At 36.7% G+C, this 15872-nt stretch overlaps 1 protein-coding gene across 4 annotated transcripts; it reads left to right on the top strand.

Annotated features, from left to right (window-relative positions):
• Window positions 1-7772: 7772 nt before the first annotated feature.
• Window positions 7773-12145, top strand: LOC137806924 (putative E3 ubiquitin-protein ligase RF298). Of its 4 annotated transcripts, none has more exons than XM_068607316.2 (3): window positions 7773-7889; window positions 8576-10658; window positions 11279-12145. In XM_068607316.2, the coding sequence occupies exons 2-3, from the start codon at window positions 8589-8591 to the stop codon at window positions 11792-11794; spliced, it is 2586 nt and encodes an 861-aa protein (XP_068463417.1). In that variant the 5' UTR covers window positions 7773-7889; window positions 8576-8588; the 3' UTR covers window positions 11795-12145. The 4 variants fall into 4 exon arrangements, with proteins under 4 accessions (XP_068463417.1, XP_090156965.1, XP_068463418.1 ...); XM_090300839.1 differs by having other exon boundaries at window positions 11229-12145; XM_068607317.2 differs by having other exon boundaries at window positions 7820-7970; window positions 11279-11980.
• Window positions 12146-15872: the final 3727 nt, after the last annotated feature.

The following is a 15872-nucleotide window of genomic DNA, read 5'->3' as shown; positions in this document are numbered from 1 at the left end:
TCCAGGACGAGTGGTGGAAGAGCTGCCACTTGAGATATCACTCACTCAAGATAAGAGCCAGATAAAATTGAAAGTACCTTTGTCAAGTGCCTTGATTTATAGGAAAAGGTGCCTTGATGGGCAAGTTGAGCAAGGGTAGAAAGGTTAAAACCGCTCATTTGGCTAGGTCTTCTAGAAGGTAAGGCAACCTTCCTTCCTAAAGGGCTAGGCACAAGCTAAAATGATAAGTGCACTCCCTATTATGCTAAAAGAATCTTACTCTACTGAAATTAAAAATAAAGAAACTAGCTTATGCTCAGCTCCCAAGGCTTGGGCTCTACTCCTTATGATCCTCTGGGGAAGACTGGGTTCTGAAGCATTGGCTAGAGGTGGAGAATGAAGATGAGATGAAGATGGTGCAAAAAGGAAGCAAAAGGAGTTAAAAAGGGAAAATATGAAGAGACATAGGAAACTTATGGAATGGAAGATGTCACGCCACTTGGAGCAGATGAACTCCAGGACGAGTGGTGGAAGAGCTGCCACTTGAGATATCACTCACTCAAGATAAGAGCCAGATAAAATTGAAAGTACCTTTGTCAAGTGCCTTGATTTATAGGAAAAGGTGCCTTGATGGGCAAGTTGAGCAAGGGTAGAAAGGTTAAAACCGCTCATTTGGCTAGGTCTTCTAGAAGGTAAGGCAACCTTCCTTCCTAAAGGGCTAGGCACAAGCTAAAATGATAAGTGCACTCCCTATTATGCTAAAAGAATCTTACTCTACTGAAATTAAAAATAAAGAAACTAGCTTATGCTCAGCTCCCAAGGCTTGGGCTCTACTCCTTATGATCCTCTGGGGAAGACTGGGTTCTGAAGCATTGGCTAGAGGTGGAGAATGAAGATGAGATGAAGATGGTGCAAAAAGGAAGCAAAAGGAGTTAAAAAGGGAAAATATGAAGAGACATAGGAAACTTATGGAATGGAAGATGTCACGCCACTTGGAGCAGATGAACTCCAGGACGAGTGGTGGAAGAGCTGCCACTTGAGATATCACTCACTCAAGATAAGAGCCAGATAAAATTGAAAGTACCTTTGTCAAGTGCCTTGATTTATAGGAAAAGGTGCCTTGATGGGCAAGTTGAGCAAGGGTAGAAAGGTTAAAACCGCTCATTTGGCTAGGTCTTCTAGAAGGTAAGGCAACCTTCCTTCCTAAAGGGCTAGGCACAAGCTAAAATGATAAGTGCACTCCCTATTATGCTAAAAGAATCTTACTCTACTGAAATTAAAAATAAAGAAACTAGCTTATGCTCAACTCCCAAGGCTTGGGCTCTACTCCTTATGATCCTCTGGGGAAGACTGGGTTCTGAAGCATTGGCTAGAGGTGGAGAATGAAGATGAGATGAAGATGGTGCAAAAAGGAAGCAAAAGGAGTTAAAAAGGGAAAATATGAAGAGACATAGGAAACTTATGGAATGGAAGATGTCACGCCACTTGGAGCAGATGAACTCCAGGACGAGTGGTGGAAGAGCTGCCACTTGAGATATCACTCACTCAAGATAAGAGCCAGATAAAATTGAAAGTACCTTTGTCAAGTGCCTTGATTTATAGGAAAAGGTGCCTTGATGGGCAAGTTGAGCAAGGGTAGAAAGGTTAAAACCGCTCATTTGGCTAGGTCTTCTAGAAGGTAAGGCAACCTTCCTTCCTAAAGGGCTAGGCACAAGCTAAAATGATAAGTGCACTCCCTATTATGCTAAAAGAATCTTACTCTACTGAAATTAAAAATAAAGAAACTAGCTTATGCTCAGCTCCCAAGGCTTGGGCTCTACTCCTTATGATCCTCTGGGGAAGACTGGGTTCTGAAGCATTGGCTAGAGGTGGAGAATGAAGATGAGATGAAGATGGTGCAAAAAGGAAGCAAAAGGAGTTAAAAAGGGAAAATATGAAGAGACATAGGAAACTTATGGAATGGAAGATGTCACGCCACTTGGAGCAGATGAACTCCAGGAGGAGTGGTGGAAGAGCTGCCACTTGAGATATCACTCACTCAAGATAAGAGCCAGATAAAATTGAAAGTACCTTTGTCTAGTGCCTTGATTTATAGGAAAAGGTGCCTTGATGGGCAAGTTGAGCAAGGGTAGAAAGGTTAAAACCGCTCATTTGGCTAGGTCTTCTAGAAGGTAAGGCAACCTTCCTTCCTAAAGGGCTAGGCACAAGCTAAAATGATAAGTGCACTCCCTATTATGCTAAAAGAATCTTACTCTACTGAAATTAAAAATAAAGAAACTAGCTTATGCTCAGCTCCCAAGGCTTGGGCTCTACTCCTTATGATCCTCTGGGGAAGACTGGGTTCTGAAGCATTGGCTAGAGGTGGAGAATGAAGATGAGATGAAGATGGTGCAAAAAGGAAGCAAAAGGAGTTAAAAAGGGAAAATATGAAGAGACATAGGAAACTTATGGAATGGAAGATGTCACGCCACTTGGAGCAGATGAACTCCAGGAGGAGTGGTGGAAGAGCTGCCACTTGAGATATCACTCACTCAAGATAAGAGCCAGATAAAATTGAAAGTACCTTTGTCTAGTGCCTTGATTTATAGGAAAAGGTGCCTTGATGGGCAAGTTGAGCAAGGGTAGAAAGGTTAAAACCGCTCATTTGGCTAGGTCTTCTAGAAGGTAAGGCAACCTTCCTTCCTAAAGGGCTAGGCACAAGCTAAAATGATAAGTGCACTCCCTATTATGCTAAAAGAATCTTACTCTACTGAAATTAAAAATAAAGAAACTAGCTTATGCTCAGCTCCCAAGGCTTGGGCTCTACTCCTTATGATCCTCTGGGGAAGACTGGGTTCTGAAGCATTGGCTAGAGGTGGAGAATGAAGATGAGATGAAGATGGTGCAAAAAGGAAGCAAAAGGAGTTAAAAAGGGAAAATATGAAGAGACATAGGAAACTTATGGAATGGAAGATGTCACGCCACTTGGAGCAGATGAACTCCAGGAGGAGTGGTGGAAGAGCTGCCACTTGAGATATCACTCACTCAAGATAAGAGCCAGATAAAATTGAAAGTACATTTGTCAAGTGCCTTGATTTATAGGAAAAGGTGCCTTGATGGGCAAGTTGAGCAAGGGTAGAAAGGTTAAAACCGCTCATTTGGTTAGGTCTTCTAGAAGGTAAGGCAACCTTCCTTCCTAAAGGGCTAGGCACAAGCTAAAATGATAAGTGCACTCCCTATTATGCTAAAAGAATCTTACTCTACTGAAATTAAAAATAAAGAAACTAGCTTATGCTCAACTCCCAAGGCTTGGGCTCTACTCCTTATTATCCTCTGGGGAATACTGGGTTCTGAAGCATTGGCTAGAGGTGGATCCTGACCTAGCCTTGAATCTTGGACCATGCTCCAAGTCATCCTTCTAGAGGGTTGAGCTTGGTCAGTGGGTGCACTATAATTAGACCGAACAACTCTTGAAGTGAGGAGGACAATTTTTACTTTAGAAATATATGCATCAATTGTAGGAAACATTTAATATATTTTTACTTATATTAATCATTTTTCAAAAACATTGAAAACTTTAATAATTTTTTAAATATAAATATTACATCACCAATTTAACATCTTGTAATTTTTGTTATCAATTTATAATAAATATTCTTATTTTTATCCATTAAAATATAAGGATAATTTGATCTCACCTTGGAGTTCCCCGATGCGACGCATCAGTTTGACAACGTATTTATCGGTCTTCATCTTGGCTAGACTAACCAAGGGGTTGACCCGCCCAAGAAGTTTTTCGGTATCGCCACACAAGGAGTCCGCCTCCATATCTTGAAGGCGAGTCACGTCGGATTCCAACATGTTATGCAGTCGGTTATGGTTCGCTATGTCAAAGTTGGGATTCCAGAAGCTCGCCGCCGCGCCCGAGACCGATCCTAGACCCCAGTTGTCCACTGCAATCGACTCAATGTCGGGAGCTTAGACGTCCGAGTATGAGTGGGTCTGCTCCTTTTGATTTAAATATCTGAGGTTGTCTACTCGGATGCCTCTGAGTCCAACTACACAATGTCCGCACCGACCGACCCAACAACAAGGGAGGATTTGGGTGCCATCATCTCCTTCAGCCAACGATTCAACTCAATTTTGGACAATTGAATACATCTATTTTTCTGAAAAAAGAAAAGAACATTACACATTATTTAAAGGGCAAACACGAAGGATGGTCAGCCTCAAGAGGTCAGAGTTATACCAACATAGGTTTCTAATTCAGAATAAAGGTGTTTGCGCTTCAAGATCTTTGAAGTTTCAAAGACCACACCCAGGTTTTCAAGGAAGTCACAAGCACCTCTTTCCTAAGGATTCAAGTCCTCCATCTGGCAAGTTGTTTGAAACCTCGGAATGGGAGCCCTATACAGGGGGAATCCCTCCAGCATGGTTGGATCTTTAGAAGAAGGGCATATCTTAATGAAATGACCTTTGAAGTTTTTATAGGAAGACTTGAATAAGGTGAAGAGTCTCCTACCACTAAAACTATTTAAGGTAGCCCACAACTTCCTATAAGAAGTTTTGAGTTCAAAGAAATAAAAAAACACATTTAAAGTCGGCACGATGTCGAGAATATCGCACAGGATAAAAAAAAATACGAAGAAAAGCCCAACTGTTCGGACGCAGTTGGGTCGGACACACATTCATTTCGGTCAGAACCTCCTTCTCAAACAAATCAAAAGGAAGACGTAAAACTAGCTTCATAAAACACGTATCATATACAAAGCAAAAGGGGCCAGAAGGATCACCTGACTCATCATTACACATAGGTTCACCCTCAATGCAAACCTCGGCTTTAACCATACCTTGCTCACCTTTGCTAAGCCCACGAAACTCACGAAACTCCTAAAGTCGCAGCAACGACGAATAACCAGAAGCCTCTTTCAACAATTATACTTTGGCCCAGGGAAACAAGGCAGCATAATCCATTTCTAACCAAGGCAAATGTAAACCCAGCAGGAAAAAAAGAACTTCCTAAATGAAAAACAAGCACCAAAGAGGCACAACAAACCGCAAACCTCAAAAGAATGTAATAAGTTATGGGTCTAGAGGGAGGTGCGTGAGAAAACCAAATGCCAAAGCAGGAAAAAGCTTTAAGAAGTAGTAATAGACTTAGTAAAGGGCAGAGATCTAGAATGTACCTAGGAGAAGACCAACAAAACCACAGGAAATCCAAATGGTGGGGAGAAATGCACAAACGGAAGGTAAATATATTCTGGGGAAAGTGAATCGGGAAGTGAAGGAGGCGTGGGTTAAAGAGAACCGCGCAGAGCAAGTGCAATCGCCACCCTCTAAATGGTTAACACATGTAAAAAACCATTTATTTTCCCTTTGACTCACGTCTTTTCGGAAACAACATTTCTTGGAAGACAAACCTGCGTGTACGAAAACCTCGTAATAAGCCCCTTCACGCCCCTTCATCGACCCAAGTTCGAAAAACTCTACTTAATCGTGATGTTGTTATTGCTGAGAAGAGTCATGATGTATCGGTATCTGACCGACCGACCAGACTTGATGGTTGATGTTCTCGGAAATGAACCCCATCACGTTCCTTCATCAGACCAAGTTTGAACAACTCTGCTTAACTGTGACGTTGGTAGCACACATTGTTGCCAAGAAGAGTCATGTCATCCGTAGCTCGAGGTCCAAGCCAAGCACGCCGACCTTCTCCATTCTGGTAGCTCGAGGTCCAAGCCGAGCACACCGACCTTCTCCATTCTAGTAGCTGAGTATGACGATCTTCTCCATTTTGGTAGCTCGGGTCCAACCAACCCTCTTCACCTTCCCTACTCGGTCCAAAGCTGAAGAACCTTACGCCAACGCTGGTGTTCTTGAACGTTAACCGAGTTTCGTCACCAAAGCCACAACCATACCACGAGCCGCGTTAAAATCAACATCTAACCGATTAGATTTACACCTCAGAAGGATGAATCTACGTTCTTGGGGAACCAACCTGTAGGATCAACATCTCGGTCATAAGCCTTTTGGCTGCGCTTGGCTCAAGGATGAAGGGCTCTGTACCATCATGGGACTCCTAGGAATAAAGTGGACCTAAACCCAATTTGTTGATCTTTTTAAAATAATATCATAAATAAACAATCTTGTGAAAACATAGTTAATGCGTTTTAAATACATAATATCTCGACCTTTTTAAATGCTCTAATTCACTTATGCAGTATCCTTATAATATTTCATAAATGCTCTGTGTAATATCCATGATAATATTACATAAATGCTCAAATTTACTTGCACTATTTCCCTTATTAAACCACATAATACTTCGATTTATACACATGATATTCAGATTTTATGAAAAGATACTGTAATATGCCGCTTTAAAACCTGGAAAAACCAGGATCAAAGATTCAAGCCCATGAAGGCTTATAAAAACATAACCACTCACAAAGATTACTCTCAACTCAAAATCTTAGCATTATATTCACTACATACATATAATTTTATGCTCTTACATACTTGAACATCAAATTATTTTCTAGAGGTGAAGTCCTCTCATCATATATGGAAAGTAGATATATTTACAAAGGTAAATACTCTCAAACTAAATATATATATATATATATATTTAATGATGCACTTAAAATAACGATTTACAGTTATTTCTACTTAAGAGAATAAGAATGATATGATTATATGGAGATTACTTAGACGATTAAATCAGCCTACAACAACTTACAACGGAACAACCCTTAAAATGAGGAGGATATTTTTACGTTAGAAATATATGCATTTGTAGGAAATCTTTAACTTATTTTTAATTATATTAATCACTTCTCAAAATATTGAAAACTTTGATATTTTTTTAAATATAAGTATTACATCGCGAATTTCACATCTTATAATTTTATTATTAATTTATAATAAACATTCTTATTTATACCCGTTAATCATAATTGTTTAGGAAAATGTACGTTATTAATTATTAAATTACACTAGATTTTATTACTTTCTAGAGAATTCTAATCAAGATCCATTTAGAAAATATATGATTTCATACTGTATTATGACAATAATGATCTACTGATCAAGTGAATTTTAACAAGTCTTTCTTTTACCTTCGTATCTTTTTTTTTTAAGTTTGTATAAGAACTTAGAATCTCAAAATCCAAAAAATAACAGACGAGAAGGAAAAAAAAAGAATGTAAAAAATTATGAGACAATATTGAAATATTCAATATTTTTTTAAAAAGAAAAAATAAATCTGTGTAATGTATGTATACTAGGAAAAAGAAATAAAATGATCTCTGCTTAATTTCTAGATTTGGAGACTTAACTTTCCACAAAATGTAATTTTTTTTATTTGGCTAATTTAACAACAATTGGTTCGTTTCTCTATTTGTGTTGAAATGCGAAATGGAAGATAAAAGTATTATTGGCCTTTTAAGGGAATGTGTGAGATAAGAGTCATAATTTAGGTTTTGAAGGACTGTGCTATACTACATCAAATTCATGGATGCTAACCATCTGCATACAAAATGCTATTATTCTCTTAGCTCGTTTCTGCAAAATATTGAAGAAGCACACATCTGAAACGCACCCTTATATTCCATTTACCTTTTCATCTGTCAAATACAAGCACAATTATAGTCATATATGAGATAAGAATTAAAATAATAATAATAATAATAATAATAATAATAATAATAATGCATAAAAGATAAGATAGGTTTAGGGTGGATGGGTAGATGAGAATTAGAAATAGGTCCACTCCAAAATTATACTATTAATTAATTAATTAATTATTTTTTCGCGAGCAAGAGAGAGACGTTGAATAGAATGTTTAAAGCCTGGAGGTTCTAAGGCCTGTACATCTGCACAAAAATAAAGAAACAAATAAATTAAGGAGAAAAAACAGAAGGATAAAAAAGGTGTGAATTTTCTCCTCTCTCATTCTTTGATTTTGAAAGATCGATCGTACCATGTTTTTTTGGAAAAATTGCTCCAATCCGGTACGTATCGATCATCTAATACTGATTTACGAGTCTCATGTTGCGGATCTTTTCGCATCACTGCCTTCGTTTGCTATTATTACAATATTTTAAATGTTTTGTTTTCATTACTTTGTTATTCATGGATGTGTTTTTTGAGTATTCATATGCATTGCAATTCATTTGGGTGTTTTCAATTTCTTATTTTCTCAACCGGAGGTGCTCCTTTTGCTGAGATTACTGGATATATGTTTGTGCGTAGTTGATTCAATTATTCATTCATTTTCCTCCTTTATTTGGATCAATGAGGAAGTTTAATATGGAATTTTGCTATACTAAGATTCAGAGTTTCTGCGATCTTAATATACAATGTCATGTAATACAGTGTTTCTCATTGCAAATTTTATTCTTTTAGGAGAACAATGTTTGCACTCTTCTATGAATTTTCCTCGTCAATGTTATTCTCATATGCGCATTTTTCCTTTCTAATTCACGGAACTTGATTTTGGAATAAGTAAATCATGGACGTTTTTTTGAATTGACGCTGAATGAAACTTAACACGTGTGTTCTTCTTCTCTTTTTCTTTTTATTTTAGATTGCAACTAAATATCTCATTGGTTGGCAGTTGTAGCACTCAAATGTCTCCTTCAGTTTCTTGCCAACAGAAAGGAAGTAGGAACAAGAGAAAATTCAGGGCTGATACACCTTTAGGGGAGCCAAATAAGATCATTCTCGCACCTCAACTCGAGTGCCGCAGTTATGAATTCTGTGCTGAGAAGTTTAAAATAACCCCTAATCATGGTCAAGCCACTCCTTGTGACCTGTGTGGTGTTAGCCAAGATCATTCAGATGGACTGAAGCTCGGCCTTGGATTATACAATCATGGAACATCTGAGGTCGGGCCTAGTCAATCTAAGGAAGAACTTGAGACAAATGAAATTAGGGATGCAGATTGGAGCGATCTCACAGAAGCCCAGCTGGAAGAACTTGTGTTGAGTAATTTGGACACCATTTTCAAGAGTTCGATAAAAAAAATTGTAGCATGTGGCTACAATGAAGAAGTTGCTACGAAGGCCATCTTAAGACCTGGCATCTGTTATGGATGTAAAGACACTGTGTCTAATATTGTTGATAATACTCTAGCATTTATTAGAAATCGCCAAGAGATTTATATGTCGCGAGAGCACTATTTTGAAGATTTAGTACAACTTGGGAAGTATGTCTTGGTTGAATTGGTTTGTGTTCTTCGAGAGGTTAGGCCATTCTTCAGTATTGGGGATGCAATGTGGCGTTTGTTAATCTGTGACATGAATGTATCACATGCTTGTGCAATGGATTGTGACCCTTTAAGTAGTTTAGGTTGCGACAATACTGCTAATGGCGTTTCATCTAGCCTAGCAGAATCACAATCAAAATCAGAAACTAAAGTCCCTGAATTGAGTCTTCTAGGTCCTAGTAAATCAATTCCTACAGGTTCTCATAAACCCTTTGTAACTGGTTTTCCTGGCTTGAGCAACACGGATTCTCAAATTATTGGTGGAACCTCAAAGGATGAAGGCGCCAATTGTGAATCTGATTGCACTATATTCAGCGCTGTTAGAACATTTCAATCCTCCCAGATGGAAGAGAAGTACGGAACAATTAGAAAGGTCCATTCTGGTAGCACCAGGAGGGACTACATACTTCGACACAAGTCATTTCATGTAGAAAAAAGTCATCGTTCTTGTGGGTCAAAAGGGTCTTCAAGAGGAGGGAAGCTGAATGGCTTAGGTGGTTTAATCTTGGATACAAAACTTAAACCTACGTCAGAATCATCTACCATAAATTTAAAGGATGCATCCTTACAGATAAGTAAGGCAATGGAAATTAATATAACTAAAGATAATATTAATGCTAATTTCTTAAGTAATGCTGGAACTCCTACGCCCACTGCATTCAACCCGGATTCTTCTGATGGTGTTTCTAGATCGACCAATACTTCATATGCAATTCATGCAGCAAATACTATACCCGCATTTTGTTGTCCAGTTTCATTATCAGCTACCAATACCGATCTTTCTTTATCGCTGTCTTCAAAAATCAAGCCTTCTACAGAACCCGATGGCAGCAATAATAAGGCACCTAATAGTAGTTATATGGGAATGCCGTACTATAAGTTCCCGAACAAGTGGATGCCTCAAGATGGAAAGAATGAAATGATTTTGAAATTGGTTCCAAGGGTTCGAGAGCTGCAAAATCAGCTTCAAGAATGGACAGAGTGGGTAAATCAGAAGGTTATGCAAGCTACTCGCCGTCTGAGTAAAGAAAAGGCTGAACTTCAGACACTAAGGCAAGAGAAAGAGGAAGTTGAACGTCTTAAGAAAGAGAAACAATCTCTCGAGGAAAATACCTTAAAGAAGCTTTCTGAGATGGAAAATGCCTTGTGTAAAGTTAGTGGGCAGGTTGAGCGAGCTAATGCCACTATCCGGAAGCTTGAGATGGAGAAGGTTGCATTGAGGAAAGAGATGGAGGCTGCTAAGCTACGTGCTATAGAAACTGCTGCAAGCTGTCAAGAGGTATCAAGGAGAGAAAAGAAGACACAACTGAAGTTTCAGTCATGGGAAAAGCAGAAATTCTTGTTTCAGGAAGAGCTAATGATTGAAAAACGAAAATTGACACAGTTGCTGCAGGAATTGGAACAAGCTCGAATGCAACATGAGCAAGTTGAGGTTTGTTATTTTAAACTTATTCAAACTTCTTTCATATGCTTCTTTATATCTTCTAACCATTCACTTTATATCTATACCAATATAGTATGGCTCCGGAAGTAGTTTTATCTCATGGTGTATTCTATGATCTTGTCAAATAAAAAGTTATGATTAGTGGGCGGTTAGTGATGCAAAGTTTCTAAGCTCATCCACCCTTATTTTATTGCTACAATAAAAACAAATAAACTTTTTTTCATTACTTGTGTTGTTTGCAAGGATCAGTGCTATTCTGTTGTGTCAGAATGTGACTCTAGGTAAAGTTTTGGTCTTCTTCTGATTTCAATTTAGAGTTTTTCTGGGCTAAGTAGTCTGATAAGCTGTTTTGACTGCGGCGATTGTTGGTCTTCACTCCCATATTATTCTCAGAATAAAAATAAATGAATTGGAATGTTCTTGACACCAGTATTTGTTGTCCATTTCTATGCATATGATATCATGATCAATTGATTCCAATGTAGAACAAATGAAATTGGTACACATAACGCATCATGTGCCACTTGTGAGATTCCAAAAACGCTTGTATCTATTTAGGTGCTAAATGAGACATGTTAGTGTTCTCATTTTAAGGGGAAATATCACAGGGTAGACGGCAGCAAGAAGAAAAGGAAAGAGGAGAGCTTCTCCGACAGGCTAGTTCTATAAGAAAGGAAATAGAAGAAATCGAGGAATCAGGAAATTCCAAGGAGGATATGATCAAAATAAAAGCAGAAAGGAATCTACAAAGGCACAAAGATGACATCCAAAAACTTGAAAAGGAAATTTCCGAACTAAGACTGAAGACAGACTCTTCAAAAATTGCAGCACTGAGAATGGGAATTGATGGAAGCTATGCCAGCAAATGTTTGTACATGAAAAATGGCACTGCTTCTTTCATCTCTGAACTAGTCATGGACCACTCGGCAACAGGTGGCGTGAAACGAGAAAGGGAATGTGTGATGTGCCTTTCGGAGGAGATGTCTGTTGTATTCCTCCCATGTGCTCATCAAGTTGTTTGCACAACATGTAATGAGCTCCATGAGAAGCAGGGTATGCAAGATTGTCCTTCATGCAGGAGCCTCATTCAGCAACGAATTGTTGTGCGTTTTCCTCGTAATTGATTTATTTGCTACACTCATTTGAACATTTAATAATAATAATAACAACAATAATAACTATGACAATCATGTAATGAATAATGCATTTGTAGTATGCATCTCCTGATGAGACCTTAATTTACTTCAGTGGCAAAGTTGGTGTTTCTTATGTTGTTTTGAGGTTTTCACAATTTTGTTTTTCTAGTTGAAGTTGGACTTGTGATCTTTTTCTATTGTTTGTTAGTATATAAGGGTCAACTTCTCCATCACAAGTATTTGTTTTTGTTCTTGGAAGAGGTTTATAAGTGCTTTTCTCCATTACAAACAGTTGACGTATGGGAATAAAATGGAGAAGATATAAATGCTTATTCCTTACGTTTGCACTGTTTTTTTTCTTCAATTATTGTCATTTCTAGTATCTTCCTTTGTCAGTGATTACACAGGGTAGGACCCAAATACATAACTTCTTATCTTCAATCCTCGTGAACACGATACACATCCACTCGAGGAAGAATATCAGTGACCAAACAATTCACGTGCCATCTAATATTTTTCTTTAAATGGTTTTAGCAACAAATCATGGGAAAAATGTACATGATCACTCTCGCGTCATGTTGACATAATCTCAAAACCTTAAAACACAATGTTTGATTCTTTAAGATTTTATATATTCAGAATTGTAAAAGTAAAGATGTTTTATATGCACAAATAACCCTTTTACTGATTGAAATATGAGCCTATGAGGGATTTGATGACGTGACTATTTATTTTCGAAATTCTTAAAATCACAAATTAGAAATCTAACCAGATCATATGATCCAAACTTTAGGATGGAACCCTAAACCTTACTAATTTATTTAATGTGTATTTATAAAATAACCTTAATTTTGGGATGTTGTTTACCAATATTTTCTTATTTTCATATATTAATATTTTGATATATCTCTTTTCCAAAAATTAATTATAATGTGTAGTTTTTATAATTGCACTATTGATAAGTGCAAATGTGTAGTTTTTATAATTGAGAAAATTGAACACTTTGGAACTCAATTGTTGCTGAATGTAAGAAAATTACTCTAATATGAGAATTATTGAATCCAATTATATATTTTGAACTAGGAAACAAATGAAAAAATTTAATCCCAATTCTTGTGTAAATTTCAAATGAATATGAAGCATTAAAAGAAAGAAAGCAAACACTTAATTGGATCACAAGAAGGAGTAAAGAAGAAAAATAATAAAGGAAGTCTCGCTCAAGCTAGAAGAATTAGCTCATGCTAAAATTATCCAGATTAAGTTAATGTTAATGTTGCAGTACTACTCTAGCTCAGGCTAGAATTGCTCGCCCAAGCTAAAACAACATCGAATGATCTAGCCTAAGATAGATTGGCTCGCTTGAGCTAAAATTTATTAAATAAATTCTGGAACAAAGATAAAACAGGGGCAGTGGAAAAGAAGTGAGGATTTTAGAGAGAAGTTAGTGAGAGAAAGAGAAGAAAACCTCTGTTCTTAGGAGAAAAATCTACTCAGATAAGCCCTTCATATGCAAATCAGATCAAGAATGAAGTTTGGAGGAGCTATCATGAGTGGTTAAGTGCTTTCTAACTTGGAATTGAATGTAATCTATTATGATCAAATGTATTCTTGGTGATATATATATAATCTTCTCTTTTCTAATTGTTCTTGGTATTTTCGTTTCATGTTTATTGCTTGATTCTATCTGATCAATTGAGTCTTAATTTTGATCCTTAAATTTAACTGGAAAGTATCTTAAAGGATCTAAAATAGACAAAAATACTTGATAACTTGTAATGCTAGGAATAAATTTCAAGTTATTAATTGCATTCATAATTTTGTTCATAAAGTTGGATGATTTTGTTGAACCAAGTGGTGTTCAATGTTTTGAAGAATCCAAATCCTTTGAAGGATGTTGAAGCCTCTGCTTTGCTTGATGTTGCTGTGCTGGTTTAAGCTTTGTTCTGGGGTAGTTTAATGTTGTAATCCACCCTTAGATTAAATCTCAAGCAATTAGCATCTCAATCTTTATCAAAGTAAACTGTTTTTCAAACTAAGTTGAAACAACCGATTGTTTTGTCGAAACAACCGATTGTTTACACTTAGGTGTTTTGAGAAAGTTTGAAAACTGTTTTTGAATGGTGAAAACTGTTAAGTACCAAAACAACCGATTGATTCGAGGAAACAACTGATTGTTTGTTTTGGAACCATAACAGAAAAACTATTTTCTTTGACTGAGTTTTAAATGCTTTAACTAAATACGCTTCAGTCATTAAATGCTTTGACCAATCTATTTTAAATGCAATTAAGAGTTTGTTAAGATTTGATAACAAACTATATCTTTGTATAATTTCAGAAAAACTGTTTTTTAAGAAATAAGAATCTTGAGACAAAGTTTTTCACTAAGAGTTTTTCAAAGAGTTCTGAGATTGCTTAAGAGTTTAGAGATTGATCAAGGTGCTGGAATAGGATTCTACTTGTATTGATTTCAGATATTCATCTGTAACAAGTGTAATCTTTGTAAAACTGCTGAACAATTCGTTTGTGTGTTTTGCTGAGATTGGCTGTGTGTTCTTGAGGTGGTCAAGATCAGCAATCTTAGTGTTGGCCAAGGAGAGTGTGTTTCTTGAAGGTGTTCAAGGTCATTCTCTTGGTTGTGGTGTAAGTGATCAAGTGGTGATTGCTTAGTGGATATCCTCAGGGTTTCTGAGAGGACTGGATGTAGCTCTAGTTTGGAGTGAACCAGTATAAACAACTGTGTACAATCTCTCTATCTCTAACTCTTTAATTTCAGTTTGTTTTTTGTTTGCTGGTATAAACAACCGATTGTTTCGAAGAAACAACCGATTGTTTTTTCTAGTACTACAGATTTTTCTTGCTGTTTTGGCTAACTGAATTGCTGAATCAATTGGTTTCTGAAATAAATTCATTCTAGTTTTGAAAAGTTTGCGAAAACCCCTTTAAACAATTCACCCCCCTCTAGTTTAAAGCCATCTTCTCTAACAGATTTGTTATATATCTAAGGAATAAATCATCTTATGAATTTCATCTGTGAGGAATTAAGGTGAATGACTTTAAATTAAGCATCAAGAATAAGTAGTTTTGAGTATTATATTTTGAATTATTCAAAAATACAGATGATTAAGATAGACGCAATTCAATCCCAAGTATTTTTATCTATATTTGATAAGTTAGTTTCGTTCCTTATTGAATCACATCTTAAACTTTGAGTTATTTATGGTAAAAGTGTTAATTTGGTTATGAAAAGGTTTTCAAAGTTAATTTTTATGCTTAATGAGTTTTATATAAGAACTTCTTAATTAGAATTGTTCTCTGTGGGTTCGACATTCGCACTTTAAATAATACTATATTACAGTTGATTCGGTATACTTGTTGGAATAAATCAACAAGTTTTTGGCGCCGTTGCTGGGGAACAAGTTCTTTTAAGAATTTCTTAAGTATAACTTATTGAGTATTGTGAATATTTTGTTTTCTTTGTGAATAGATAATTGTTTAGATCTTATTCTTTTGTCCTATGCTAATCCTGGCTTGAGTTGTCTTAGATATATGTTATTAAAAGGACAAATTCCTGAAGATCAATTGGAATTTGAACCAGAAATTGAGAAGACAGCTAGAAGAAATCAGAGCAAGAAGAGAAAAGAAAAGAATAAGCAAGGACAAGCAAAAGGAGAATCTTCCAACATTTTCAACTCACACAATCAAACAGAGTTACAAATGGCTGATAATAGACAAAATCCACCTAGAAGGACATTAGGAGACTATGCTATGCAACAAGGACAAAGGCATTTCTCCAGCATAGCCATACCTTTTGCCACCAAATCATTAGAAATGAAGCCAACTTTTCTTAGCTTAATCAGTACTCATCAATTCACTGGAATGGATCATGAAGACCCTTATACTCATTTATCCACATTCTATGAGTTGGTTGGGACCATGGGCTTTGAGGAAAATGATATTGAATCTACTTATCTGCGTCTATTTCCTTTCTCACTCGCATCCAAACCAGAGTTTAAGTAGTTGGAATGATGTAAAAGAGAAATTCCTACATAGATTCTTCCCACTTTTT

This window comes from Phaseolus vulgaris, chromosome 3 (genome assembly GCF_051622355.1).
Source record: "Phaseolus vulgaris cultivar YP4 chromosome 3, ASM5162235v1, whole genome shotgun sequence".
In the NCBI taxonomy this organism is placed as follows: Eukaryota; Viridiplantae; Streptophyta; class Magnoliopsida; order Fabales; family Fabaceae; genus Phaseolus; species Phaseolus vulgaris.
Note: the sequence above shows the minus strand (reverse complement) of the source record. Positions and strands in the feature narration are given on the sequence as shown.

Excerpts from the sequence above, each read along its gene's own strand:
- LOC137806924 (XM_068607316.2), top strand. The coding sequence starts at position 8,589 with ATGTCTCCTTCAGTTTCTTGCCAACAGAAAGGAAGTAGGAACAAGAGA. Across the intron at positions 10,659-11,278 it reads TGCAACATGAGCAAGTTGAG|GGTAGACGGCAGCAAGAAGA; the intron begins GTTTGTTATTTT and ends GAAATATCACAG.